We start from the raw sequence: 27,177 nt of genomic DNA on the forward strand, positions 1-27,177 counted from the left end.
TATCCCCGCTCCAGTCTATCCTGAACTCAGCGGCCAGGCTCATCCACCTTACCAACCGCTCCGCTTCTGCCACCCCCCTCTGTCATTCCCTCCACTGGCTCCCGATTGCCCAACGCATTAAATTCAAACTACAAACATTGACGTACAAAGCCATTCATAATACTGCCCCAAACTACCTCACCGACCTGATACCCAAATACCACCCAACCCGTACTCTTCGCTCCTCACAAGACTTCCTACTTTCTAGCTCCCTGGTCTCCGCCTCCCACGCCCGACTGCAGGACTTCTCCAGGACTTCCCCCATCCTCTGGAACTCACTACCTCAATCCATCAGACTGTCACCTACCCTCCTCACCTTTAGGCGCACCCTGAAAACCCATCTCTTCAGGGAAGCCTACCCCACCCTCACCTAACAGCCGATCTCCTCCACTCCTCCTACCACTCCATCCCCCACAGCCACTTCCTCCTGTACCACTATCCCTCCCTCCTAGATTGTAAGCTCGAAAGAGCAGGGCCCTTGTCCCCTCATGTTTTGTTTTGTTATCGTATTGTCTCGTGTTCTGTCCCCCACTATAATGTGCAGCGCTGAGCAAACCTTTTGGCGCTATATAAATACTGTATTATAATAATAATAATAACTCACCAGATGTGTTTCAACCTTTTCAAGACTTGATGGTAGAGGCCTCCACTATTAGGCCCCAAATGCCGAAACGCATTGGAGTTCTCTGCAGGTGGAGGACAGGAGCTGAAGCCATCTTTTACTCATTGTATGGACGTTCCTACAGCGGGGAGTTGGTTCCCGTGTGCAGACAGCCACCATCCTGTTGAACTAACATTTATGTCACAGTAAATGACATAAACAAACCTGCTAGTAGAATCATGTCTTTCCTTCACCTTGCAGTGCTGTTTTAATGATTACGCTTTTTTTTTGTGTACTTTGTGAAAAGATGCTTTTGTTTTACATGTTTTCTTTTCCTGTGTTAAATCGTTTTCCTTGGTTTATATATGTAATGTAAACAGAGTTAAGATCTTTATTCCATGTTGGCATGAGCGGACTTGGTCTGTACATCCAATCACCGTCCCTATTAAGGCATGCTTATTTAGGATAAACGCATCTAAAATATATTCTCTACATGATTGCTTGATCTTGTCTTACGCCATGGCCTCAATGTCTTTAAAGCTGGCTTCAGTCGTGCCGGGGGATCTTCAGGAGCATCAAGGGATCTTCCAAGATTGCTGGAAAGGGGCACCGTATGGGATAGAAACTGCATAGGCAATGTCCTGGAAGAAGCCATGAACTGTTTTGCTGAGATGCAGAGACAGACCGAGGAGAAATTCCGCATGTGGATAGAGAAACTAACGCGACTAGACACTGACGAGGAAGGCAAACAGCAGCTAGACCCCAGGGAACCTAAGCTTCACCTCGCTGGCCAGAGTTTTACACCGAGCAGTTCTTCTAGCACCTTTGTTGCTGCACAAGATAGTCCCACCTTACCCCAGCAGGGTCTTGGTTCATACGTCAGCTACCAGAATGTTGACTCGCTAGAATTCCCGGAGTCCGCATTAAACAACAACAACAACTTCCCAGAAGCCTTCCCGGAGAACGGGAACATAGCTGACCAGGAATTAAACCAGTCTTAATTACAGTACAGCTTCACTGGTCATTGCTTTTCCCACTTGAATCGCACCAGACCAGTGCTCCTCCAGTAGAAAGAGTGGTCGATCACTACACGGTCCCTTACCAAAGCTTGGCTACATGCATACCTTCAGATAATGCCCAGAAATACTGTCCAATTGTCTGCTGCAAGTGCATGCCTTACAGTCTGAAAGGGCCGTATACATGGGTAGATGATCAGTGATATGTACTGTTATACCAGACTGGATTCTGAATCTAATACTGCAGATGTAATATTTTGAAAGTGCGCCAAAATATAAATATAATGCAGCCCTTTTTTGGGGTCACAGGACTGATCCCTATGAAGTATTGTCTGTATGCAAAGTAGATCTCCAGTAGACTCAGGAATTTCTGATACAAGTCTATGCATTGCTGCTTGTGTTTCCAGAAATTCTTCTTGACTCTATAATGTGCCTGAATAAGCTGGTCACCTGAAAATCTGATTTTTTGGGGAAAGAGTTAAGGAGAAATGGGTGTTTTTTGTATTTTTTTTTTGTTTTTTAAGGCCTGAAAATAATCTTTTTTTTATTTTCAAAGGTTGTTTCCCGTATGAACTATTACGTTTGCATATTCCCAACTTACCACCATGGGGTTTATTTACTAAAGCTGGAGAGTGCAAAATCAGACTCACTTCTGCATAGAAACCAATCAGCTTCCAGGTTTCATTGCCAAAGTTTAATTGAACAAGCTGAGGTTAGAAGCTGATTGGTTTCTATGCAGAAGGGAGTCTGATTTTGGACTCTTCAGCTTTAGTAAATAAACCACCATGTGTCAAGCTCCAGGCAAGAGTATTAACTCTCTGGAGTTGGAATTTCAGCTTTATTCCGAGTGACTTGAAGAGAGATCAGATGACATAGAAATCTGAATGACATAATCTCCCCCTGTCTACGAGCGGGGCTAGATCCTCAGATTAATCAGTTATACGCAGAGATTAGACCACGAATGAATTGGTTATGCCTGCTCTCCAACGATAATGCATGTATTGCTAGGGGTTCTTATTAAATGATTTTCAAATGTAGTGCACCCTGTATTACCTATTGATGTGTAAAGTAGATACAGTATTAACTGCTTGCTGACCCAACGCAGTACATTTACTGCGGCCGGTCGGCTGCTACAGGCATAATCTCGTACCTGTATGTTGCAGTTTTCGTATGGAAGACTGTGCTGTCATTCGCTGCAGCACAAGCCTTTCAGTGGGTCCTGGTCAGTTATTGGTGGCCAGTAACTGCTGAGCGAATGAAAGAAGAGCGCTCTGTGTTGGTAAACAATACAGGGCTCTGTACAGACAACAGCGATGTGCTGATTTTTTTTTTTTCGGCCAGCAAAGCAGGGAGAAAAATTAGCATATTGCTTAGTAAAATCATCACAGTACACACATGATTTGGCACATATTTAACCCCTTATTCGCCCTGGATGTTAACCCCTTCTCAACCAGAATCATCAGTACAGTGACAGTGTATATTGTTAGCACTGATTGCTGTATTAGTGTCACTGGAGATGTCCCCCCCCCCCAATGGCAGTTAGTGTCAGATTACCCAGCGCACTAGCACAGTCCTACTATAAGTCACTGATCGCCGCCATTACTAGTATAAAAAAAAAAAAATTCCAGTGTTTATACCATAGTTTGTAGACCCCATAACTTTCACGCAAAACAATCAATATACACTTATGCAGGCCACAGACGGCTCGAAAACCGGGCGTTTTTTCATCCGATAAACGCAAAATCGGTCATTCGTTAAACTGACCTAACCACCAATGATTACGAAAATTGGCCAACCAAATCATAAAGTTCACCCAATATAACAGGCAAAACTTCTATACCTTCCAGGTCATGGCTCATGCACATATTTTTTTCGTAAAAACGATCGTACGATTTGACCATCATTGATGCGAAAATTGGTCGTTTTACACAAATTTTTCCAACATGACCGATAATCCAAAAGTGGAAAAAATGCGAAAACCGGCCGAATTAACCCACTAACAGTGCTAAAATCGGCCGATTAATCTGTCGGACGAAAAATCAGCCGATTTTCGAGCCGTCTTTGGCCGGCATTATTGCTATTTTGTTTTTTTTTCTTCTTTTTTTTTTAAACAAAGACATGTAGCAGAATACAGTAAATCAAATAAATATATGTGAGCACACACAAAGAATAAAGCAGCTGTGCACCAGGTAACCATAAAAAACCTCTAAACAGACAATGTAAATAAGGAGACCAGCGCTAAAAGGAAATCACAATATGAGCATTCAAATGTATATACACCATTAAATATACAGTTCATTAGGTGACTTGAAGTGACTTGAGGTGCTCCAATGTAACTGTATCCTCCTATGGGTAAGGTGCTGTGATATTAAGTGCGAAAAGAATGCGCACTCACCAGAATGCGCAATTAAATGAGCGTTTGTGTATATTTCCTGATGTCATCTGCCAATCTGGAAAGTATCTAGAATCCGGTAGACTCCCATGATCCTGTGAACCTCTGTAGTCTCATAGCCTGCCCTGAGACTACAGAGGTTCACAGGATCATGGGAGATATAGTATCAGGATTGACATAGGAAGGAACAGTCATAAAACAATGAAATTCAATCAGGAGGCGTGACATCACAGGCACAGAAACCTGCTGTATATAGCTAAAGGAGGAAAAAATTGGCACGCCAGGTGCAGCTGGTGATCAAGACCATATGAGGGAGTCTACCGGATTCTAGATACTTTCCAGATTTGCAGATGACATCAGAAAATATACACAAACGCTCATTTAATTGCACGTTCTGGTGAGTGCGCATTCTTTTCGCACTTAATATCACAGCACCTTACCCATAGGAGGATACAGTTACATTGAAGCACCTCAAGTCACCTAATGAACCGTATATTTAATGGTGTATATACATTTGAATACTCATATTGTGATTTCCTTTTAGCGCTGCACTCCTTATTTACAATGTAGCAGAATACATTTTGGCCAAAATTTGACTTATTATCCTACTAATAACCTAAGCACAGCTAAAACCTGCATGGGCTCAAGCTTCACAAAGCCCTATTCTCTACTTCTCTGTCGGTAGTAGAAAGTTTTTACATTTTTTCCCAGAAAACGTTAAATGTTTTTTAAAAATATTTCCTCGTAAGTTTTATGCCTGTGCCTTTTTGTAACAGTCATGCCTATTTATTTAAATGGCCACTAAACCTAAAGCACAAGTTGGTTTATTCAAAAAAGAATTTGTAACTATACATTGTGTAGTTAAAAGCTGAACTTCATGTAAGCAGATGAATATGCAGTTGAAACAGACATGGCTACCATTTTTCCCGCCTATGATTTTGTGATCAGGTACCCCTTCCAGGCTGTACAGTCAAAGCCTCAACCTCCAGTGCAACAGCAGGATGAACACAGGTCAAATCGCACCTTCAGCCTGCTGATTGGGCCATAAACAAACAGCAGCATGCTGATTGAGCCCTGGTTCACATATATGTGGCCGTGCGGGCCACGTTTTGCGCGGGCACGAGAGCCCATTGATTTGAATGGACTCCCGGGACACGCAGGAAAGAAGTCCCTGCACTTCTGAAAACGCAGCCCGCACGGGAACCTCGGGTCCCAGTACGGTTGCATTTTCCAGTGCGGGCTCCATGCCATTAGAACTAATGGCACCCACCCTCGGGTCCGCATTCCTCTGTGCGGGTGGTACGTCTGCACGGATTTTCGTGCGGATCCTCAGCAGCACCACCCGCATAGATGTGAACCAAGCCTAAATAATCACTCATTCTTCGTAGCTCATGTGCACAGGAGTGAGCCTTGATTGGCTCTTAGCATTGGCTCACCCTCTCGCAGGTGATTGTTTAGGGGTTTAGAGGTTCAAGTACTTAAAATAGTTACGTTAAAAAAGTGAACCTGTACTTTGTCCATACTAGTAAAAGCAACAACATAAGCTGTACGTACTTGCCTTCCCCCAAAGCTCCAAGAAATACATGGTACCTTTTAGGCCTGCTTCACACGGGCTTCAGCTTGTATAAGAGCAGTGTGAACAGCGAGCTTTGACTAAGCATTGGCAGAGCTTTCAGCAAGTTTTGTTGAATCTTTTAGGCTGGGTTCACACAACGACAGCTAGCTGCCATAGCGCTTTGTGACAGCTGTACATTGCCGGCAGTGGTTGGGGCAGTGTGGTGCACAATTCAGCTCATCACATGGCTCTCTTTTTTTTGTTTTGTACAAACTTTATTTGAAGTGTACAAAATGCACACTTTATTTGCTGCCATATACAGCAGCATGATGCACTGGGGTGCTATAGATTGCCATGCGATTCTGTGCACTTCAATAAATTGCAAAGTGTCTGCATTTTATCACAGCACACTGCAGTGCAGCCATTGGTGTAGTTAGGTTTTATGCTGCCCTAGGCAACACAAAAATCATCCGCCCCCAAGGACACCGACCAAAACCAACCCCCGTCCCCCCTGTCCCTCTCCTGGAGAAAGCCTGAAATTGACCAACAACACCCCTGCCCCCTACCTGGGAGAGCCTTCCACTACCCCCCAGCGATAGAGAGAAAGACACTCATCTTCATCTCCGGACATCCCCAGGAATGAGAGTCAGGCTCTACATACACCATTAAGCAGCCTCTCTCGGAACCCACCTGGTTCCCATGGTGCACATGTCCCTTCTTTCATCCCTTCTTCTGGGAGAAGGTGCTGCCCCCCTGAATGCCACCCTAGGCAAGTGCCTTGTTTGCCTTGTGGTAAATACACCCCTGAGTGCAGCCATATCTGTAAACAATTGTTTCCTCTGTGTCCTTGTGGTGACAGACCTTGTACAGTGCAGTAAAATGTCTGCCACCACACACTGTGAATCAGCCCTTAAAGTACCATTCAGCTCCAGTTTGTAAATGTTAAACATACATTCTAATGGAGTGTTGATTGCTTGCTTAAAGTTGTAATCAACACTCCAATTTGAATCTGTGGTCAGCATTTACAAACTGGAGTTGAATGGTAAAAGTTAAAAGCCTTCTGAAAGCTCTGCAAATGCTTTGTTGACGCTTGCTGTTCACACTACTCTTATACAAGCTGACAGAGAGGGAGAACTAAGTACAGGCAAATAATGAGACAGACAACCTGTTTACTCCACCAAGTATGTTCTGCTTTAAGCTTTTATCTCTTAGAGTTTTGAGATTTTACTTGATGTCTTGATTTTCTGAGAGATGGATGTATGACCAAAAATGGCCTCCCATCTCTGAAGATAGGTTTACCTTGGGTATCAGAAGTTCTGATACACTTGTAAAATGTTTACCTATAATTTTGGATATTATACTCCTAACTTCCTGTATGAAACAAACTTGAGTTTTAACTTTTTTGGCCGTTTAAAAAGGTAGTGAAATGGTATGCGCCTATCATCATTTTTCTTTCAAGCAGTCACAAAAATTAAAATTGGTTGTGATACAAATGTTGTCCTTTACCATATTACATAAAGGCCACAAGGAAGAGAAGGATAGGGAAAAGCACACCCTACATACTTTGTCCAATTTTAAGGACTTTTATTTTTATTTTTTTCCCTTTAACCGCTTCCTCGTCGCCCTATAGCAGATATACTGCTACAGGGCGGCAGGACTGCATAAAATCACGTGTATATATATGTGATTTTGCATTTCTGGGTAGGGGGCACGTGCAAGCCCTACCTGTGCCACCATTCGCGGCCACGGCTGCCAGTGATCGGGTCCCAGCCGGTAATTACCTTCAAGCATCTGGTGATTACCGAGCATCTCCGACTGGGAGGAAGACTGTTTTGTTTACTAACAGTCTTCCTCCCTGTCAGCTCAGGCACACTGCACACTGTGCACAGCCATCCAGAGCAATGTGCTTACAATGAAGCGCACACAGTACAACAGCACAGTTAACCCTTTGATTGCCCCACGTGTTAACACCTTCCTGCCCAGTACCATTAGTACAGTGTCAATGCTGTTTTTTTTAGCACTGATCACTGTATTGATGTCACTGGGGATGTCAGTGGCACCACGTCATTTCCCCCCAGTGTCAGAATGTCTGCCTCATTCCCAATAAAAGTCGTTGATTGCTGCCATTACTAGTAGGGAAACAAAAAAACACTATTTGTAAACAATATAACTTTCACATAAACCGATTAATTTACACGTATTGGAATTTTTTTTTAGTAAAGATATGTCGCAGAATACATTTTGGTGCAAATTTCTGACTAAATTTGATTTTTTAAAATTTTTTTCATGGACATGGTTAATAACAAAAAGTGCAAAATATTTTTTCCCCAAAATTGTCGTCTTTTTTTTTTTCCATAGCGTAAAAAATAAAAAACACACAGGCGATCAAATACCACGAAAGCTCAATTTGTGGGAAAAAAGGACGTAAATTTAATTTGGGTGCATCGTTGCATGACTGCACACGTGTCAGTTAAAGTAACGCAGCACCGTAACGCAAAAAATGGGCTGGTCAGGAAGGGGAGTAAATCCTCAGAAGGGCGAGGGGTTAAATATGTTACAATGGCAGTTTAAAGTGGTTGGGTTGAGGACATTTTCCTCTTTTAAAACTAGTGAGTCCCATTGATTTAAAAAAAGAAAAAAAAAAAGGATAAGTTCACCTAATAATAACAATAAATGCACATTTTTGCAGGTAAAATAAATATGCGTTTTTTTTCTTTGTGTTAGGAGCCTGGAAAGCGTTGCACCCATGAACAGCAGATTATGGGTGTATTGCCACGGTTATGCAGACTGTCTGCCTGTACCCCTGATGGAAACTCAGTAAACTTCTTAGGGTGCTCAACAGCGACCTGGTAGTTCATTGAGAACTGCAAGCTGACAGCCATGGCTGGGTGTGCAGAGACATGTGGTTTTTTAGATTGTGACAGCAAGCAGGGGAAGAAGAGCCCCCTCTTTCTGTCAAAACAAGGGAATTGGGGGGATGCAGAGGCTGGTGCATCTATGTTTAAAAAAAAAAAAAAGTGAAATTATCCTTTAAGTGCATTATCCACTTACTTCTATTCTTAATGCAGAAGAGGTCCAGTGACAACAGAAAATGCCCGCTGCCAAAATGCTAGTATCCTAGGCCTTCTTATGGGTCATCCTTGAGAATTTGGTTAATGTTCCCTGCAAAGGGAAACCAGACAGCGAGCCAGCAGCAGAAACCCCACAGCTTGACCGGGATGGAATGGGATAAAATGTTCGACTGGAATGTTTTTTTCCTGGATAATCCACTGTTGTTGCCCCAATGGATAAAACAATTTTCACCCACCCTTCCTCCCTCTTTCATAGATGCAAAAATGCACATTTGCATGATGTAAATGTGGATCTTTGTCCAACAATCTTTGGATGGTGACCAGTGATTTGGGTTTTCAGGCCTTGTAAGCACCCCATAACTAGGTATAAAATAATGTTACGTGACCGGAGACCTTGTTTTCTTTTTTCCTCTTTTTCATGGAATACACTGGGAATAATTTTTTTAAAGTCTAGTTGATTTTTGTATTATGTTTAGATTGGTAGAATTTGACATATGTTACATGAATATTTGAAACATTGGGCTGGTTTTCCTTAAGTATGCAATTCTTTTAATTCCTCTTTTTAAAAACCTAATCCCAACCCCTGAACATTTTTAATTAGTATTATATCTTTTCCCAGCTCTTCTGGGGTTTTCATAAGTTTATTTTAGGGCCAGGAACCATGTGTTTTTTTTTTAATATGTTAACTTTTTAATTTTTGTCTTTTAAGAAAAGAAAAAATAAACCCCAAGTTGTGAAAGGAATCTGTGGATGGAAATATAAGTTACCATTGATGACTGAAGGCCCTGTACATGTTATCTTATTCCTTAAGTAGGAAGTCTCTGACCTGGAACAAGCTTTCATAACAGGAGTTCAGTTGCCGGGCTTGTTTCAAGTCTGATGTATCATTTAAAACATGAGCGGGATATAGAGAAATTGAGATGGCTATTTCAGGTTTGATTTGCTAGTTGGTGAAGCGAGGGTCAGGATGGTATCTTTTATGTGTCAAGGCCATTTCAAATAACCCCACAGAGGCAAGGCACACATCTTTGAAGCTGTGTGAAATCATTGTTGTTTGAAGAAACAGCTGACTGGGGTTTGTGGCCAGTCTTGGGTCACATGGCCAGGCATTGGTCCCAAAGTTTGTGCCAAAGAATCTTGTGAAACTGCAGTTTAACCAATTGGCAGCTCTGCCTGAATTGTGATTATGCCCTTTGGCGGAGACAACATGGTCAGTGCCCTTGTTTGGTTATATGATCCAATGGCAGCCTGACCCCAGAATCATCTGTTTCTTTAAGATAATTTCTTCTGTGTTACTAAAGTTTTGAAAATACATATTAATGTCCTTAGGAAGCCAGTGGGTAAACATGACCCATTGGTCTTGAGACCGCAAATTCTCAAATTTCTTCATGAATAACTAATATTCCAGGGCCAAGCTAATGGATAAGCTTCATTGTCAGTGATGTCACTGGTTTTCAGTGAAAGAATTGGCTGTCTTTTTGGCAATGCCACTGGTTTCCCCTAGTGCAGTTGGATACCTTGTTCGAAGTGCTGCTGGCTTCCTGCAAAGTGGTAAGATTCCTTGTTTGCAATGCTGCTGGCTTCCCATTAAGTGGTGGGCTGCCTTGTTGGCAATCTTACTGACTTGCGGTAAAGTGATGTTGACAATACTGCTGACTTCCATTAAAGTGGTAAGCTACCTTGTCGGCAGTGCCGCTGGCTTTCAGTAAAATGGTAGGCTGCCTTGTTGGCAATGCCGCTGGCTTCCTGTACAGCGGTAGGCTGCCTTGTCATCAGTGCCACTGGCTTTCTGTACAGCGGTAGGCTGCCTTGTCGGCAATGCTGCTGGCTTCCAGTAAAGCGGTAGGCTGCCTTGTCCGCAATGCCAATGGCTTTCTGTACAGCGGTAGGCTGCCTTGTTGGCAATGCTGCTGGCTTCCAGTAAAGTGGTAGGCTGCCTTGTCAGCAATGCCGATGGCTTCCCGTACAGCGGTAGGCTGCCTTGTCAGCAATGCCGATGGCTTCCTGTACAGCGGTAGGCTGCCTTGTTGGCAATGCCGCTGGCTTTCTGTACAGCGGTAGGCTGCCTTTTTGGCAATGCTGCTGGCTTTCTATACAGCGGTAGGCTGCCTTGTCGGCAATGCTGCTGGCTTCCAATAAAGCGATAGGCTGCCTTGTCGGCAATGCCGATGGCTTCCTGTACAGTGGTAGGCTGCCTTGTTGGCAATGCCGCTGGCTTTCTGTACAGTGGTAGGCTGCCTTGTCGGCAATGCTGCTGGCTTCCAGTAAAGCGGTAGGCTGCCTTGTTGGCAATGCCGATGGCCTCCAGTAAAGCGGTAGGCTGCCTTGTTGGCAATGCCGATGGCTTCCTGTACAGTGGTAGGCTGCCTTGTCGGCAATGCCGCTGGCTTCCTGTACAGTGGTAGGCTGCCTTGTCGGCAATGCCGCTGGCTTTCTGTACAGTGGTAGGCTGCCTTGTCGGCAATGCCGCTGGCTTTCTGTACAGCGGTAGGCTGCCTTGTCGGCAATGCTGCTGGCTTTCTGTACAGCAATAGGCTGCCTTGTCGGCAGTGCCGCTGGCTTCCAGTAAAGCAGTAGGCTGCCTTGTTGGCAATGCCGCTGGCTTCCAGTAAAGTGGTAGGCTGCCTTGTCGGCAATGCCGCTGGCTTCCAGTAAAGCGGTAGGCTGCCTTGTCGGTAATGCCGCTGGCTTCCAGTAAAATGGTAGGCTGCCTTTTCAGCAATGCCGCTGGCTTCCAGTAAAATGGTAGGCTGCCTTTTCAGCAATGCCGCTGGCTTCCAGTAAAATGGTAGGCTACCTTGTTGGCAATGCCAATGGCTTCCTGTACAGCGGTAGGCTGCTTTGTCGGCAATGCCGCTGGCATTCTGTACAGCGGTAGGCTGCCTTGTCGGTAATGCCGCTGGCTTCCAGTAAAATGGTAGGTTGCCTTGTTGGCAATGCCGCTGGCTTCCAGTAAAATGGTAGGCTGCCTTGTCGGCAGTTCTCCTGGCTTCCAGTAAAATGGTAGGCTGCCTTGTTGGCAATGACACTGGCTTCCAGTAAAGTGCTGGGCTTGCCTTAGCAGCAGTGGCGCTGACTTCCAGTGAAGTGTTAGGCTAGGTTTTCAGCAGTGCTTCCTTTTTATAATGCAGAGATACCAGGTGTGCTACTTTGCACCAGTTTTGGCTATATAATTACCTGTGTGACTGTTACATAAGGGAGGACAGTCCTGAGGGTAATTTCTAGGAAATGGGGCATTCTACAGAAGGAATTCAGTGCAGGCTGTCCTTGACCCAGGTCTTTCTAATTGTATTGACACTACGTTGAGGTGGGGATCTGCCTGCCCGCTGCTGCTGTATGAAAGCTGCTTTACAGACCTCTGGCCTATTGTAGCATATAACCCCTGAACTGCCAAAGGGCTCTAGACACATGGCAAGTTTTTAAGCTTTTGTTCTGGGTATAGAATGTGCAATGATGTACAATCACAACACGAAGTCTGCCTTTCCTATCAGGACGGACTGTTTATAATGCGATGAGACGAACCTTAGCGAGCAGTATTCACTGTCATTTCCTGTACTGCCGAGGGATGAAACTATGCGCTATAAAGTGTTAATGTATTTTCAGTTGTGCTACCTTTGCAACAAACTCCGTAAGACTTAAAGCTGTAACTAGTGTAAGTTAGTATAAATAAATTGTGTTTATCATTTGTCGGTGTGGTTTATTGATTAAGAGAAATTTGTTTGAATACTGTCAGTCCAAATGAAACACTTGCTCAAAGTTTTTTTGTTTTTTTTGGATAGAGCAGAGAAGTGTTAGATGCTAAATACTGGTTGTGTCCCCTCTCAGGAGATTTGTTTGGCCACCAGGCCAGGAAATGGAGGGAATTCCCCACATTGGGTATCCAGTAGGAACAACCTAACAAGGGCTTCTAACTCTTACCTGTTCTTTCTAAAAGTACAAAGAATACATCAGTATTCCACTTTAAGTGATTAATGACTAAGCCGTATATGTGGTGCTCTTAACAGTATGGTAAGGTGAGTGTGGTGATAAAATTTTCCCTTACCCCTCCATCCTCATTTCGCTAGTTCATGATTACCATTCTGTAATATCCGCCTACCCCTACAGGTTAGCATTTTGCTTCACCTCCACGGAATGTTTTATGGCTTACCGTGATAAACTGTGACCTGACAAATCTTGCAGTGCCGCTCCAAGCAAGGGTACAGCCTCTTTCCCCTTGGTCCTCAGGTGTAGGGGCACTTGCGTTTCGACTCACACATCCCATGGTAGCAATGACAAGTATCCAAGATCCTGCTTTCCCATCTGACCTCTGAGGTGTGGTATACGGCCTCAGCCAGGACTACTACACTGACCACCCACTGATGCATTTTGCCCCGCCTGCCAGGGCTTAGTCATAGAGCTTTGTCTAAACCTCGTGGGTGCGGTGAAATGCTCCAGAGCGTAGACGGTGGAATATCGTTGTCGGAGGCTGTATGACACCTCGTACGATTTGGATGGGAGATCCGCATCTCGGATACTTGTCATTGCTACCTCCGGATGTGAGTTTAACTGCTACCACAGTTAAAAAGGTTGATCATTTTTGAATTGTCATTAAGGGTTAGAACCTCTGGGTTTTTTATTGCTGTCAGTGTCTGCATCATGGAGATTTTTCTTCAATACCTGGTGGGAAGTGAAGGGAAATCTCTCCAATGGGTACACATCAGGAAATAGCTGAAAATCTATAATCCTCCCCAACTACAAAACTGAAATAGTTTCACTTGAAATTTTCTAGAAGTGTGCATACCTTGGAACTGGTGTCACAAAGTTGGGGAAAAATAAAAATTCCCTACAAAAGAGAAGGATAATTTCCCTCCAAGAGTTGGTGACTCCTATTTTTACTCTTGCCAAAAGCTAAAATGGAAAAAAAATAACATCTGCCATTATTTTGCTGGCCTTTAATATCATTGCTGTGGCCTATGATTTAGGGGCAGACTGACCATTTGGAAACTCGGGCACTGCCCGAGGTCAGTAAGGGACCCATGAGATGTCCCTGGTACCTTTTACATAGGCTTTTTTGAGTTTGGTCAAGGACACAGGGGCCCCATGATCCCCTATTGCCCGGGGGCCCCATGAGTTGTCAGTCCGCCCCTGCTGTGATTGGAACCACAGAGCTCAGAGGGGGCATCTGATGCTGAAGACTTCAGCTACTGTAGCCCTTGGAAGGAGTGGCAATAAGTCCCATTTTTTTGCAGGGTTGCCATGAGACTGCAAGTTGTTATGTTATACAAGGTTTCACAGCATCAGTACGGTGCTAAGTGTTGTGAATTCCCTGATTGAAATACATATTTTAACTTTCACACGAAGATTGATTTATAAAATAAAGATCTAAAAATGGCCGTTATCCCTTAAGCCTTCCATATGCGGCTTGAATTTCTCTCAGCTTCTGCTGAAAATTCTAGCCCCGAGTGTGCCTGTTGGCCCAATCCAGCTCGACAAACTCCAAATGAAAAATCAAATGAACCAAACGGAAAATTACTGGCCAAACAGTCTATGGCTAGTTGTTTCAGTTCCTAATGTTGGCTTCAGTTTTCAAACTAGTCTTGGGGAAATCTAAAGTTAGGTTGCCAAAGATCACAACTTGATTCTTGTTTCTTAACATTTACATAAGAAAGTTCTTTTTATATAAAATGGTCAACAGCTGTCTGACCCCTTATAAGTGGTTCTTGGTGGTCATTTTAAAATAGCAGTATGCTGCACTTTTGAAGCTGAGAATGAAAAGTAATAAAAACAAATATGCAGCTAACACTATTGTGAAAAGTAATAAAGTGTACGCTTTTGGGATGCTTATTATTGCTGGGCATATTGAAGTTAAATTCAACAGTTTAGCAATGTGTTGGAGCCCTTTTTCAGATGCAGTTGGGGGTGTATACCCCTGTTTACTATACTTTAATGACTTAAAGAGGAATTTTAGGTATGGATATTCTATATACAGTTGCAAGAACAAGTATGTGAACCCCTTGGGATTACGTGGAGTTTTGCATGAATTGGGCATAAAATGTGCTCTGAACGTCATCTAAGTCACAACAATAGAAGAACACAGTCTGCTGAACATAATACTACACAAACATTAGATGTGGCCATGGTTTAATTGCACATAACATGTAAACATTCACAGTGCAGGGAGGAAAAAGTATGTGAGGCCCTAGCTTAATGACTTCTCCCAGAGCTAATTGGAGCCAGGAGTGAGCCAACCTTGACTCCAATCAGTGTGATGATATTGGATGTGTTGCTGACAGCTGTCCTGCCCTTAAAAAACACACACCTGTTTTGGGTTTACTGGTTTCAAGAAGCACTGTCTGATGTGAACCATGCCTCGCAGAAAAGAGCTCTCAGAAGACCTACGATCAAGAATTGTTGACTTGCATGAAGCTGGAAAGGGTTACAAAAGTATCTCCAAAAGCCTTGATGTTCATGTGTCCACGGTAAGACAGACTGTCTACAAATAGAGAAAGTTTAGCACTGTTGCTACTCTCCCTAGACATGGTCGTCCTGTAAAAATGACTGCAAGAGCACAGCGCAGAATGCTGCATGAGGTAAAGAAGAATCCCAGAGTGTCAGCTAAAGACCTACAAAAATCTCTGGCACATGCTAACATTTTTGTTGACACATCTACAATAAGGAAAACATTAAACAAGAATGGATTACATGGGAGGACGCCACGGAGGAAGCCATTGCTGTCCAAAAAGAATATTGCAGCACGTTTGAAGTTGGCAAAAGAGCACCTGGATGTTCCACAGCACTACTGGCAAAATATACTGTGGACAGATGAAACCAAGATTGAGTTGTTTGGGAAGAACACACAACACTATGTGTGGAGAAAAAAAGGCACAGCACACCAACATCAAAACCTCATCCCCACTGTAAAACATGGCGGAGGGAGCATCATGGTTTGGGGCTGCTTTGCTGCCTCAGGGCCTGGACGGATTGTTGTCATTGATGGGAAAATGAATTCCAGAGTTTATCAAGACATTTTGCAGGAAAACGTACGACCATCTGTCCGCCAACTGAAGCTCCGCAGAGGATGGGTGACGCAACAGGACAATGACCCAAAGCATACAAGTAATTCAACAAAACAATGGCTGCAACAGCACAGAATACACCTTCTGGAGTGGCCCAGTCAGAGTCCTAACCTCAACCCGATTGAAATGCTGTGGCATGACCTTAAGAGAGCGATTCACACCAGACATCCCAAGAATATTGCTACACTGAAACAGTTTTGTGAAGAGGAGTGGTCCAAAATTACTGCAGATCGTTGTGCAGGTCTGATCTGCAACTACAGGAAACGTTTGGTTGAGGTTATTGCTGCCAAAGGAGGGTCGACCAGTTATTAAGTCCAAAGGTTCACATACTTTTTCCTCCCTGCACTGTGAATGTTTACATGTTATGTGCAATTAAACCATGGCCACATCTAATGTTTGTGTAGTATTATGTTCAGCAGACTGTGTTCTTCTATTGTTGTGACTTAGATGACGTTCAGAGCACATTTTATGCCCAATTCATGCAAAACTCTACCTAATCCCAAGGGGTTCACATACTTTTTCTTGCAACTGTAGAGCTACTGTAGTACTGAAGTAGACACTGCTACTCATGATCTCCACTTGCTTCCGGGTCCCGTTTTGAGCTTCTGGCCTACTACATTGTGAATACAAGAGGTCGGCCACTTGGCAAGGGCACCATTCTCTGAATGCTTTGAATAGATGATAATCTTGGATTGGGTGAGGTGGAGCGGTGAAGAGACAACCTCCCCAAATAGCCAACCTCATGTGTTCACAATACCACAGGCTAGCTGCTCAGTGTAGATCTCTGGATAGCCGTGTCTACTTCAGTGATTTCCAGCTTCCAAGGGCATCAGCCAGGTATTGATATACTCATAGTTACATCTGTCCAAGTTGGGCCATCGTACTTATGTAAAAATAATCATACTTGGAATTCAACTTTACCCCCGGTTCACATATATGCGGCCGTGCGGGCCACGTTTTGCTCGGGCACGAGAGCCCATTCATTTGAATGGACTCCTGTGCCCCGGGACACACAGGGAAGAAGTCCCTGCACTTCTTCTGAAAACGCAGCCCGCACGGGAACCTCGGTTCCCAGTATGGTTGCGTTTTCCAGTGTGGGCGGCATGCCATTAGAAATAATGGCACTCGCCCGTGGGTCCACATTCCTCTGTGCGGGTGGTGCGGCTGCACGAATTTTTGTGCGGATCCGCAACCGCACCACCAACATATATGTGAACCTAGCCTTAAGGTACATCTAAAGCCGAACCTTTTTTGTTCTAGTTAGTGTAGAGAATTAAAGTCATTTTTGCTTTCTGTGTCCGATTGGGAGTATTTTCCTTCACTTCCCTCTGAGTAGTGACTGGAAATCTTTCTAAAGTAAAGGCAAATCCCCACTTAGATCTGTCACCCAAACACGTGTACCCATTGGCAGATTTCCCCTGTATTCCTGTTCTAGAAACAACTCAAAATTTTGGATTTCCCATCACATTTTATCTGTGACAGCAGTTAGCAGGAAAAATAGAGGACATATCTCCACAATGGGTACAGATCACGCAATCACTTTATCCAAGACCTAAACATTTTGGTTTCAGATACAGATTTAGGGGGACATCACTAAACTTTGCTAATATATCCTATTATATCCTATATATCCTGCTATCTCATGCCCAGAATAGTGACAGGGCATTGCTGTTTTAGATTCAGCTTGTCTGCGGACCTATATAAATTTACTGATTATTTTTCTCTGCATTGAAGTTATCCTTTTATTAGTATTCTAGTTGAACAGTTTTGGTGTAAACTTGATTCCATGTTCTGCCTCCTCCTTCTCATGATTTGTATATGTGACATTGAACCCCACCCTGTAAACTGAGGGTGTATAAAAATGCTTAGGGAGTATATAAACCCACAAGGCCACAGAAAGATCCACAACAGTGAAAGTTTTTGAGTGGATTAGGTGGGTTGGGGTGACAGGAGGCTGGGCCCAGTTTGCCTAAGATGACATTTTGACAGGTACTAGTCTGTCAAATGTGCGTTCTGATGATGTGCAGTTTGTATAGTTACTGCCCACAAGAAGTACCTTGGGCACATCACACAGATGGAGTATTACACATTTTACATGATGCATTGTGTAAACATATATAAGGATCATAGATGTCAGCAAGGAACTCCAATAAAAACACTATATTGTATTTGTCACACTTAAAAGATTCAGATCATCAAACACATTTTAACCACTTCCTGTCCGGACACTTTTACCCCCTTCCTGACCAGGGCAATTTTTAGCTTTCAGTGCTATCACACTTTGAATGACAATTGCGCGGTCATGCAATACTGTACCCATATGAATTTTTTTACCATTTTTGTGAGACAGATAAAGCTTTATTTTGGTGGTATTTATTCACCGCTGGGATTTTTATTTTTTTTACTATGTAAATGAAAAAGTCCAAAAATTTTGAAAAAAAAGTGTTTTTTTTAAATTCAATTTTGCAAATAAATAATATTTCATCATAAATCTTGACCAAAATTTATTCCGTTATTTTTTTAGTAAAAAAAAAAAATCCAAATTAGTTTATAACCAAAAATTATAATTTTTAAACATTTTTTTTACATTTTTATTTTATTTTTTTATATTATTTTTTATTTTTATTTTTGTGGTGACACTGTACTACTTGTGGGGGGTGATGAAGATTTTTTTATTTTATTTTTTTTTTTACACTGATTGCTTTTACACCCATATAGGATGTAAAAGCAATCATTTCTCTTTCTCTCTGTCTGCATTCTTGCAGTCATTGAGAATTACTGAGTGAGCTGTGAGTGGTCACAGCTTGTCACAAGGTACAAGGCTGTTGTGAATAGCCTTGTACCATGTGACCTCTGTGATCATTCACAGATTTCACACATAGTAAGCAATGATGTCACAAGGGACATCTTGCTTACTACTTTGCATGTGATCACTGATTGGCCAATCAGTGATCACATGATCGGGACCTCGTACAGAGGTCCCGTCCGACGATCGGTGTTTCACTGTGACCGCCCCTGGACTGCAACCGCCCTGCCGTTTATAAACAGCAGGTGGACGGCAAGAGGTTAATACTACACGAAGATAAAGAGTAAATACAAAATGCAGTTTTTAAAGGATCATTTCATTTATTAAGGGGGAACAAAAGCTGTCCCCCCCCCCCCGATTAATCATGAATAAAGTGTGCATAACCAGAAATCACCTATATAATATTATTATTATACAGGATTTATATAGCGCCAACAGTTTGCTCAGCGCTTTACAATATAACGGGAGACAATACAGCAACAATACAGTTCAATACAAGAGGAAAAGGAGGGCCCTGATCCTGGGAGCTTACAATCTAGGATAGAAGCTGTCTGACAAAGTGAAGCACACTAAAAGATCTCAGAAAGCAATACATCATACCACGATCTAAAGAAATTCAAAAACAGATGAGAAACAAAGTAATTGACATGTGTCCGTCAGAAAATCAAGCGCTACAAAACCATTTCTAAGGCTTTGGGACTCCAACAACCCACAGTGAGAGCCATTATCCACAAATGGAGAACTGTCCCAAAAGTGGCCAGCCTACCAAAATTACAGCACGAGGACTCCTCCAGGAGGTCATAAAAGAACACCGTACATGACTTAAAAAACTGCAGGCCTCACTTAAGGTCAGTGTTCACGATTCAACAATAGGAAAGAGACTGGGCAAAAATGGTATTCATGGGAGAGTTCCAAGGGGAAAGCCACTGCTGACCAAAAAGATCACAAAGGCTTTGCCAAGACATCTTGATTATCCCCAAGACTTTTGGGCAAATATTCTGTGGACTGATGAGACAAAAGCTTAACTTTTTTGGAAGGTGTGCGAAATGTTACATCTGGCATAAAACTAACACAGCATTTCATAAAGAACGTCATACCAACAGTCAAATGTAGCGAGATAGTCTGGGGCTGCTTTGCAGCTTCAGGACCTGGATGATTTGCTATATTTATTGAAACCATGAATTCTGTGCTCTACCAAAAAATCCTGTAGGAGAATGTCCAGCCATCAGTTCGTGACCTCAAGCGCACTTGGATTATGCAGCAGGACAACAATTCGAAACACACCAGCAAGTCCACCTCTGAATGGCTCAAACAAAAAAAAATAAAATTAAGATTTTGGAGTGGACTAGTCAAGATCGGGACTTAAATCTGATTGAGATTGAGATGCCATTCATGCTCAAACCCGCCAATGTGGGCCAAAATTTCTCTACAGCGATGTGAAAGACACATTGCCACTTATTGCAAGAGTGGCACCACCAGTTATTAGATTTAGGGGGCAATTACTTTTTCACATAGGGCCTGGTAAGATTGGACAGCTTTTTTTCCCCTTAATAAATGAAATCATTTTAAAAACTGCTTTTTGTACTTGCTCATGTTACCTTTGTGTAATATTAACATCTGTTGAGCCGAATAAATTAAGTGTGACAAATATGCAAAAAAAAAAACTCATCAGGAAGGGGCAAATCCTTTTTCACAGTACTGTATGCAGCTTACCAGTTTCTTACAATAGTGGACAGTTGGAGAATTTCCCCATAACACTGGGGGTCAGTATCAAAAGGTCCCCATTTTGCTACTAGTTGCTGGGAAGAGCGTTTACAATGGTGGTCAGTAGAGGAGGGCTCTATTACACTGATGGTCAGTGGGAAGTGTTTTTTTGGAAGGTCACTTTTTAGATTAGCCCATTGTGGAAATGTACGCAGCACTTTTTCAAATGGCCACCAGTGACCATTAGGAGAAGGGACCTCTTACAATAGTGGACAGTTGGAGAATTTCCCCATAACACTGGGGGTCAATATCAAAAGGGCCCCATTATGCTAGTAATTGCTGGGAAGAGTGTTTACAATGGTGGTCAGTAGTGGAGGGCTCCCTTAGATTGGTGACCATTAGGAGAAGGGACCTCTTACAATAGTGGACAGTTGGAGAATTTCCCCATAACACTGGGGGTCAATTATCAAAAGTTCCCCATTATGCTACTAGTTGCTGGGAAGAGTGTTTACAATGGTGGTCAGTAGAGGAGGGCTCCCTTAGATTGGTGACCATTAGGAGAAGGGACCTCTTACAATAGTGGACAGTTGGAGAATTTCCCCATAACACTGGGGGTCAGTAACAAAGGGGCCCCATTATGCTACTAGTTGCTGGGAAGAGTGTTTACAATGGTGGTCAGTAGAGGAGGGCTCCCTTAGATTGGTGACCATTAGGAGAAGGGACCTCTTACAATAGTGGACAGTTGGAGAATTTCCCCATAACACTGGGGGTCAGTAACAAAGGGGCCCCATTATGCTACTAGTTGCTGGGAAGAGTGTTTACAATGGTGGTCAGCAGAGGAGGGCTCCCTTAGATTGGTGACCATTAGTAGAACGGACCTCTTACAATAGTGGTCAGTGGGAGAATTTTCCCCGTAAGGCTGACGGTCCGTGTCAGAAGGGCTCTATTACACTGATGGTCAGTGGGAAGTGTTTTTTGGGAAGGTCACTTTTTAGATTAGCCCATTGTGGAAATGTACGCAGCACTCTTTCAAATGGCCACCAGTGGATGGTGGCCATTTGAAAGAGTGCTGCTTACATTGGTGGTCAGTGAGAAGAATGTCTACCTTACCGACCACTAAAAAAAAGTTCTCGCCGGCAGTTATTTACTATAAATAAATTGCTCAATACTCAAGAAACCCCTAGCAACCTCTATGAAACCCTGGTGAGAGAGGCTGTCCAATTTTATATCATAATTACTTGTTTTTTTTAATTAAATTTGATAACCTTTGTATTATACAAATAAGCTGTTTACTGCAATTGTATTCAAATCCTTTTCTGCCTCTTCTAGAGAAAATTGGAAAATTTAACACCAACTACCTAGTTGATATCTAGGCATGAGTGAGGAACAGTGAAGAAAATAATCCAACAATGGTTTAATGAAATGATATTTCTTTATTTTGTTGTTTTTTGTTTTTGATAATGGTTTATTAAATGTATTAAATGCTTTTTTTTTTACCTGCATTGTAAAATGTTCAAAACTGTTATAATGATGATTAAGTTTACAGTGTCCGATCCACTTGGGCGGTCCATGGAGGCTGCCAATGCATGCCAGCACTGTGACATTGTATAGATCCTGTCTGCTGACTCTGTACATGTGTTTAAGAGAGTTTTTAAGCTTTGCTGTTTGGGAGTGTGGAAGATACCAGAGTGCAGTTAACCCCCAAAGAAGATTTGGCGTAGAGCCCCCTTTCCAACTATTTCCTCTGGGTAGGTGATAAAAAGATCACTCTGCATGTATATACATTTCAGATACATATTTTTTGCATGAATGTACATGTAGGAGTGGTACAATTTTGACTTGAGACAAGATCCTATTTTTCGCTTTCAGTGGCAACATGCAGAGGAATTCATGTATACAAATGCTTTTATCAATTTTAAAAAGATCTACTCTAGAGTAACGAAGGCAAACTGCATGTAAAGTGTAACGCCTAAAACTGTAATTAAGAAATGGTTACACTTTTCTTTTTTGTAAATTGGACACACAGATTAATGTGTGATAAGGAGATGATCCGCTTGTCAATATTGTACTTGACCCTCGTATCTTCTGCACTGATATAATGTCATACTATTAAATGTTTTTGTTACTTTACACCAGAATTCTGAGATCAATGGGTCACAGTCCTGCAATGTGTAATAGGTATGTTTCACTCATCAGTGTCTCCTAAATTGCATTTCTAACTTTCAGTACCTTTCTGACACTGGGCTGTCTTCATTCCACCTCTGCTCCTGGCCTTGATGTAGCAATACAAAGAGCTCAGTGGGGGAAATTGTAGTCCATTCACACGGGGACTACCTGAGTTTGAGGAGGTAGTGGATGATCTAGTGGTAGGTTTCATGGTTCCTGACCATTCCCTTTCACAGGGGGGAAAAAAAAGACCAAATGTGACTTTACACAAATTTTACTCACGCTTTAATTTTTCTTGCATTCGGTCAAAACAATAAAAATGTTGTCTAATTGTCATATTGACAGAGTGGTGGAAAAGGGAGAGTGCCCAATCGCACTAGGAGCCCACTGCAAGGGTACTTTTTTTTTTATTCAAGGCTTTAGTTGGGGTCACACTGCTGTGGTCCCATTGTGCGATTTCCAGTGAGACTTGCTTGCAGCTTTTATGTGACATTAGAATCTATGGGACTCTAAGTCACATCAAAGTAGTGCAAGGACCTTTTTTAAAGTCGCTGCGACTTGAGTCGCATTGATTGGAACAGCCACTATTGAAATTAATGTGTTTTCACTTATCGTGGAACGACTCTGTATGTCACAAGCAGAGGCGAACTGACAACTCATGGGGCCCCTGTGTCCTCGCCAACACCCAAAAAAGCCTATGAAAAAGCCAATGAAAGGTACCAGGGGCATCTCATGGGGCCCCCTACTGACCCCGGGCCCTCGGGCAGTGCCCGAGTTTCCCAATGGTCAGTCCACCCCTGGTCACTAGTCACACAAGAGTGTACCGGAGCTTAAAGGATGAGTACATCTTTTAGAACATATTACATGTTCCATCCATGTTCCCACCGCTGCCCTCTCGTTCTGTGAGCGCAGTTCGGGTAGCAGTTCCCCTTACTAGCTGTCACTTTTTAAAAACAGCGCGGCCATGTGGGACTCACCCACATTGCCCTGTCATTCATTCACAGAGTTCTTTGAATGAATGAACTATACTCTTTGTGGCTGTTGCTTTGTAGTTCTCAATGACCTACCACAGAGCTGTGCTGGTCCATTGATCCTTCCTGTCACTGTGTATCTGCTTGCCCGTATGAGGTACGAGCAGACAGATCTACCGACAGGTTTGTTTTGTTGAAGTCCTGCATGGCACCCGCAATCTGCCGATCGCTGGTGCAATGCTTTCCAAAAAAAAGGGTTTCACAACAGGAGTAGGCCTGGAAAAAATAGTAAATGCACTTTTTTGACCTGTGAAAAAATGTACATTTGGTTTTTTTTCTAAAAAGTGAACTTATCCTTTAAGTGAAATTCTAAAAACAAAACTGCAGTTTTCAGGAAGAAAATTCCAGCTGTTGTTTTGTATTTATTTATATTTTTTTTTTGTTTGTTTTTTTGGATAGAGTTGGGGAAGGTTATGTCTGCCTGGTTTCATTACTTTCTGGGGTACCACTGGTGAGATTTCCCCACACTTCCTGTGACACCAGGACAAGAATTGAGAGAAGCTGGTGTCACAAGGACAGGGAGATGCAGAAAGGAAAATATGACAGAAGCAGGGGCGGACTGACAACTCATGGGGCCCCTGTGTCCTTGCCCAAACTCAAAAAAGCCTATGAAAAAGGTACCAGGGGCATCTCATGGGGCCCCCCCGGGCAATAGGGGATCATGGGGCCCCTGTGTCCTTGCCCAAACTCAAAAAAGCCTATGAAAAAGGTACCAGGGGCATCTCATGGGGCCACCTACTGACCCCGGGCCCTCGGGCAGTGCCCGAGTTTCCAAATGGTCAGTCCGCCCCTGGACAGAAGTTCTCACCCTTCACGTCTCAAGGCACAAGTTGGTAAAGAAGGGAAAAATCTCTCAAGTAGACAGATAGCGATGATCACCCAACAGCGGTTCTAGCCCTAATCTTTAGTTGGATTTTAAAGTGGAACTAAACCCTCCTATCCAAGGAAGCCTCCATCTTAGGCAAGTCTTGGATAATGTGATTTTCTTTCCTTCCAACGTGGATTGCAGGAAAGAAAATGGCACTCTTCCCCCCTTAAAAACAATCAGTGTTGATGCGGGAACCCCTCCCACACCACTATTGTGTTTTGCCGACGGCAGAACACAATGATTACTGCTCGCAGCTATAGCCGCTGGCAGTAATCGAATGCAAGAAATCCGATAGGCTGGTTGTTCTAAAGCTGACTGATGGATCTACTTCAGCACAACCAGTCTGCCTATAGATGGATCAAATCTCAGCTATTCCCTGCTGAACCGGCAGAGATACGAGACATCTGTGGCCAGCTTTAGTCTCTGATCTGCAGTTGCCATGGTGCTGCCCGTGTTTGATCGGCTATGACATCATCCATTTGGTGGCTTGACAGGATGGTTGAGTGCGCAAGCATCTGTGACCGTCACCGTTCACAGCATGTCTTTAATGTAACTGGGAAACGGGGAAATTGTTCGATTTAGTTCCGCTTTAATGACCGGATGCATTGTCTAGTATTGCTAGCTGGTGCAATAGGTTGAAAACATAAACGTAAAGGTGGACTTGCCCTTTCAATCTCATTTGTAATGACTGCCATGCTATGATTGTGAGACCGTGACCCTGAGCTCAGAGTTTGGATCTGTTGGCCATGTGTTAACATCATGTTGTGTATTGCACTAATAATCCATGTCGCATTTTTTTGATTCGTACTTTTGTGTTTAATATGTCAGTTGTACTGGAATGCTGTAGGAGTTTTTGTGTTATCCTGACATTGAACTAGTTTTCCCTGACCAGCAGAATAAAAGTGTAGAAACATGACCTCATTTTTTAAGATGCATTGATTAGGGTTTGTTACTGTACGTTAGGAGAAATGTTCAGATTCTTCCTGTTGGTGCTAGAGGAGTCCCAGGCTGCCAATTGTGAAAAAAAGAGAGCCAGTTTTGAGCCATTTCTATTTGTTAATGAAAATGTTTTCCTTTACCCCTTTCTGGTGCAGAAGTTGGATTGACTTGTTCCTGAATTTCTCTTGCAGTTAATCACTGCTGAACCCCCGCTGTAAGATAAAGATAACCTACACATAGGCACACTGTTAAAAGAAAAGAACAAAACAAGGCGCACCCTTCTCGTGCTCTACCGTGATAGTAAGGAACAGGGGCGGACTGACAACTCATGGGGCCCCCGGGCAATAGGGGATCATGGGGCCCCTGTGTCCTTGCCCAAACTCAAAAAAGCCTATGAAAAAGGTACCAGGGGCATCTCATGGGGCCCCCCCGGGCAATAGGGGATCATGGGGCCCCTGTGTCCTTGCCCAAACTCAAAAAAGCCTATGAAAAAGGTACCAGGGGCATCTCATGGGGCCCCCCCCCCCGGACAATAGGGGATCATGGGGCCCCTGTGTCCTTGCACAAACTCAAAAAAGCCTATGAAAAAGGTACCAGGGGCATCTTATGGGGCCCCCTACTGACCCCGGGCCCTAGGGCAGTGCCCGAGTTTCCAAATGGTCAGTCTGCCCCTGGTAAGGAATGTATTATAAAAATACAAATACATACAAGCCAAAAAGGTCATAAAAACAGAGACAAAGAGTCAAAAGATGCCAGTCTTCTCAGTGTAGTGGTGGTGGGGGACAGAAGCAGCATTGGATTGATGCTGCATCCACCTAGGGGTGTACGTATGTTATTTCCAAATCCCACGCTTCTCTTTTAAAAGTGAAAAATCCAACAGTAACCAGAAACCAGCGCTCAAATCCTTGCTGCACTCAAAAATATGAAATCCAGCACTTGCTGGGGTGCCGCTCTTGATAGATCGGGGAATCTTGATACTAGCAAAAAAGAACAAAACAGGGCGCGCTATCCTCGTGCATTACTGTGATAGTAAGACATTTATTATAAAAATTACAAATGCATACTTTCAGGCCAAAAAGGTCATAGAAACAGAGACAAGGAGTCAAAAGATGCCAGTCATGGGCAACATAGGTCCTTGGGTAAAGTGCTAACGTTTTTCGGGAGTCAGACTCCATTCCTCAGAGCAATAGATAAAACCTAATAAAATAGATTATCTATGGCTCTGAGGAAGGAGCCCGACTCCCGAAACGCGTTAGCACTTTACCCGAGGACCTATGTTGCCCATGACTGGCATTTTTTGACTCCTTCTCTCTATTTTTTTGACCTTTTTGGCTTGTGAGTATGCATTGGTATTTTTATAATAAATTTTTTACTATCACAGTAATGCACGAGGATAGTGCTCCCTGTTTTGTTCTTTTCTGCTAGTATCAAGATTCCCTGATCTATCAAGAGCGGCACCCCAGCAAGTTCTGGATTTCATATTTTTGAGTGCAGCAAGGATTTGAGCGCTGGTTTCCGGTTACTGTTGGATTTTTCACATTTAAAGGAGAAGCGTGGGATTTGGAAATAACAAACATACGTACACCCCTAGGTGGATGCAGCATCAATCCAATGCTGTTTTGTCCCTCACCACCACTACACTGAGAATTCAGCGATTGAACATCGCTCAGTTCCCGGTTTTCAGTAAGCAGAGAGCGGTGACTGTGAGTTGCTGGCTCTCAGCTCTGCATCTCCAGCGCTGACCAAGGGACTGTAGCACTCTGTCTGATTATGGGTCACAGGAGGGCAGAACTAAATGCACTCTTGTGACCTACAGGAGAAGTAAGGTCAAGAGAGCTTCTCCTTTATGCACATTAAAACACTAAAAGGGAAGCGGTAACATGTTGCAACCTATTGGTCAATTTGTGTAAATTAAGGTTTCTGTTTATTATTGC

General features: G+C 43.2%; 1 protein-coding gene across 2 annotated transcripts in view; it reads left to right on the forward strand.

The window, feature by feature from the left end:
- The window catches only part of ARK2N (arkadia (RNF111) N-terminal like PKA signaling regulator 2N), a 165,043-nt gene that overhangs the window by 96,278 nt on the left and 41,588 nt on the right, over positions 1-27,177 (forward strand). The window contains exon 3 of one of the 2 annotated variants that reach the window (XM_089660025.1): positions 1,181-3,890. The exons of the other annotated variant lie outside the window; for it this stretch is intronic. Coding sequence (XP_089516151.1) covers positions 1,181-1,641 — 461 coding nt within the window. The 3' untranslated portion in view covers positions 1,642-3,890. Of the gene's footprint in view, positions 1-1,180; positions 3,891-27,177 lie in introns of those variants that run through there. 2 annotated transcript variants of the gene reach the window in all.

This window comes from Staurois parvus, unplaced genomic scaffold, assembly GCF_062004578.1.
Source record: "Staurois parvus isolate SC_StPar_1 unplaced genomic scaffold, SC_StPar_1.0 ptg001198l, whole genome shotgun sequence".
NCBI classification, from domain to species: Eukaryota; Metazoa; Chordata; class Amphibia; order Anura; family Ranidae; genus Staurois; species Staurois parvus.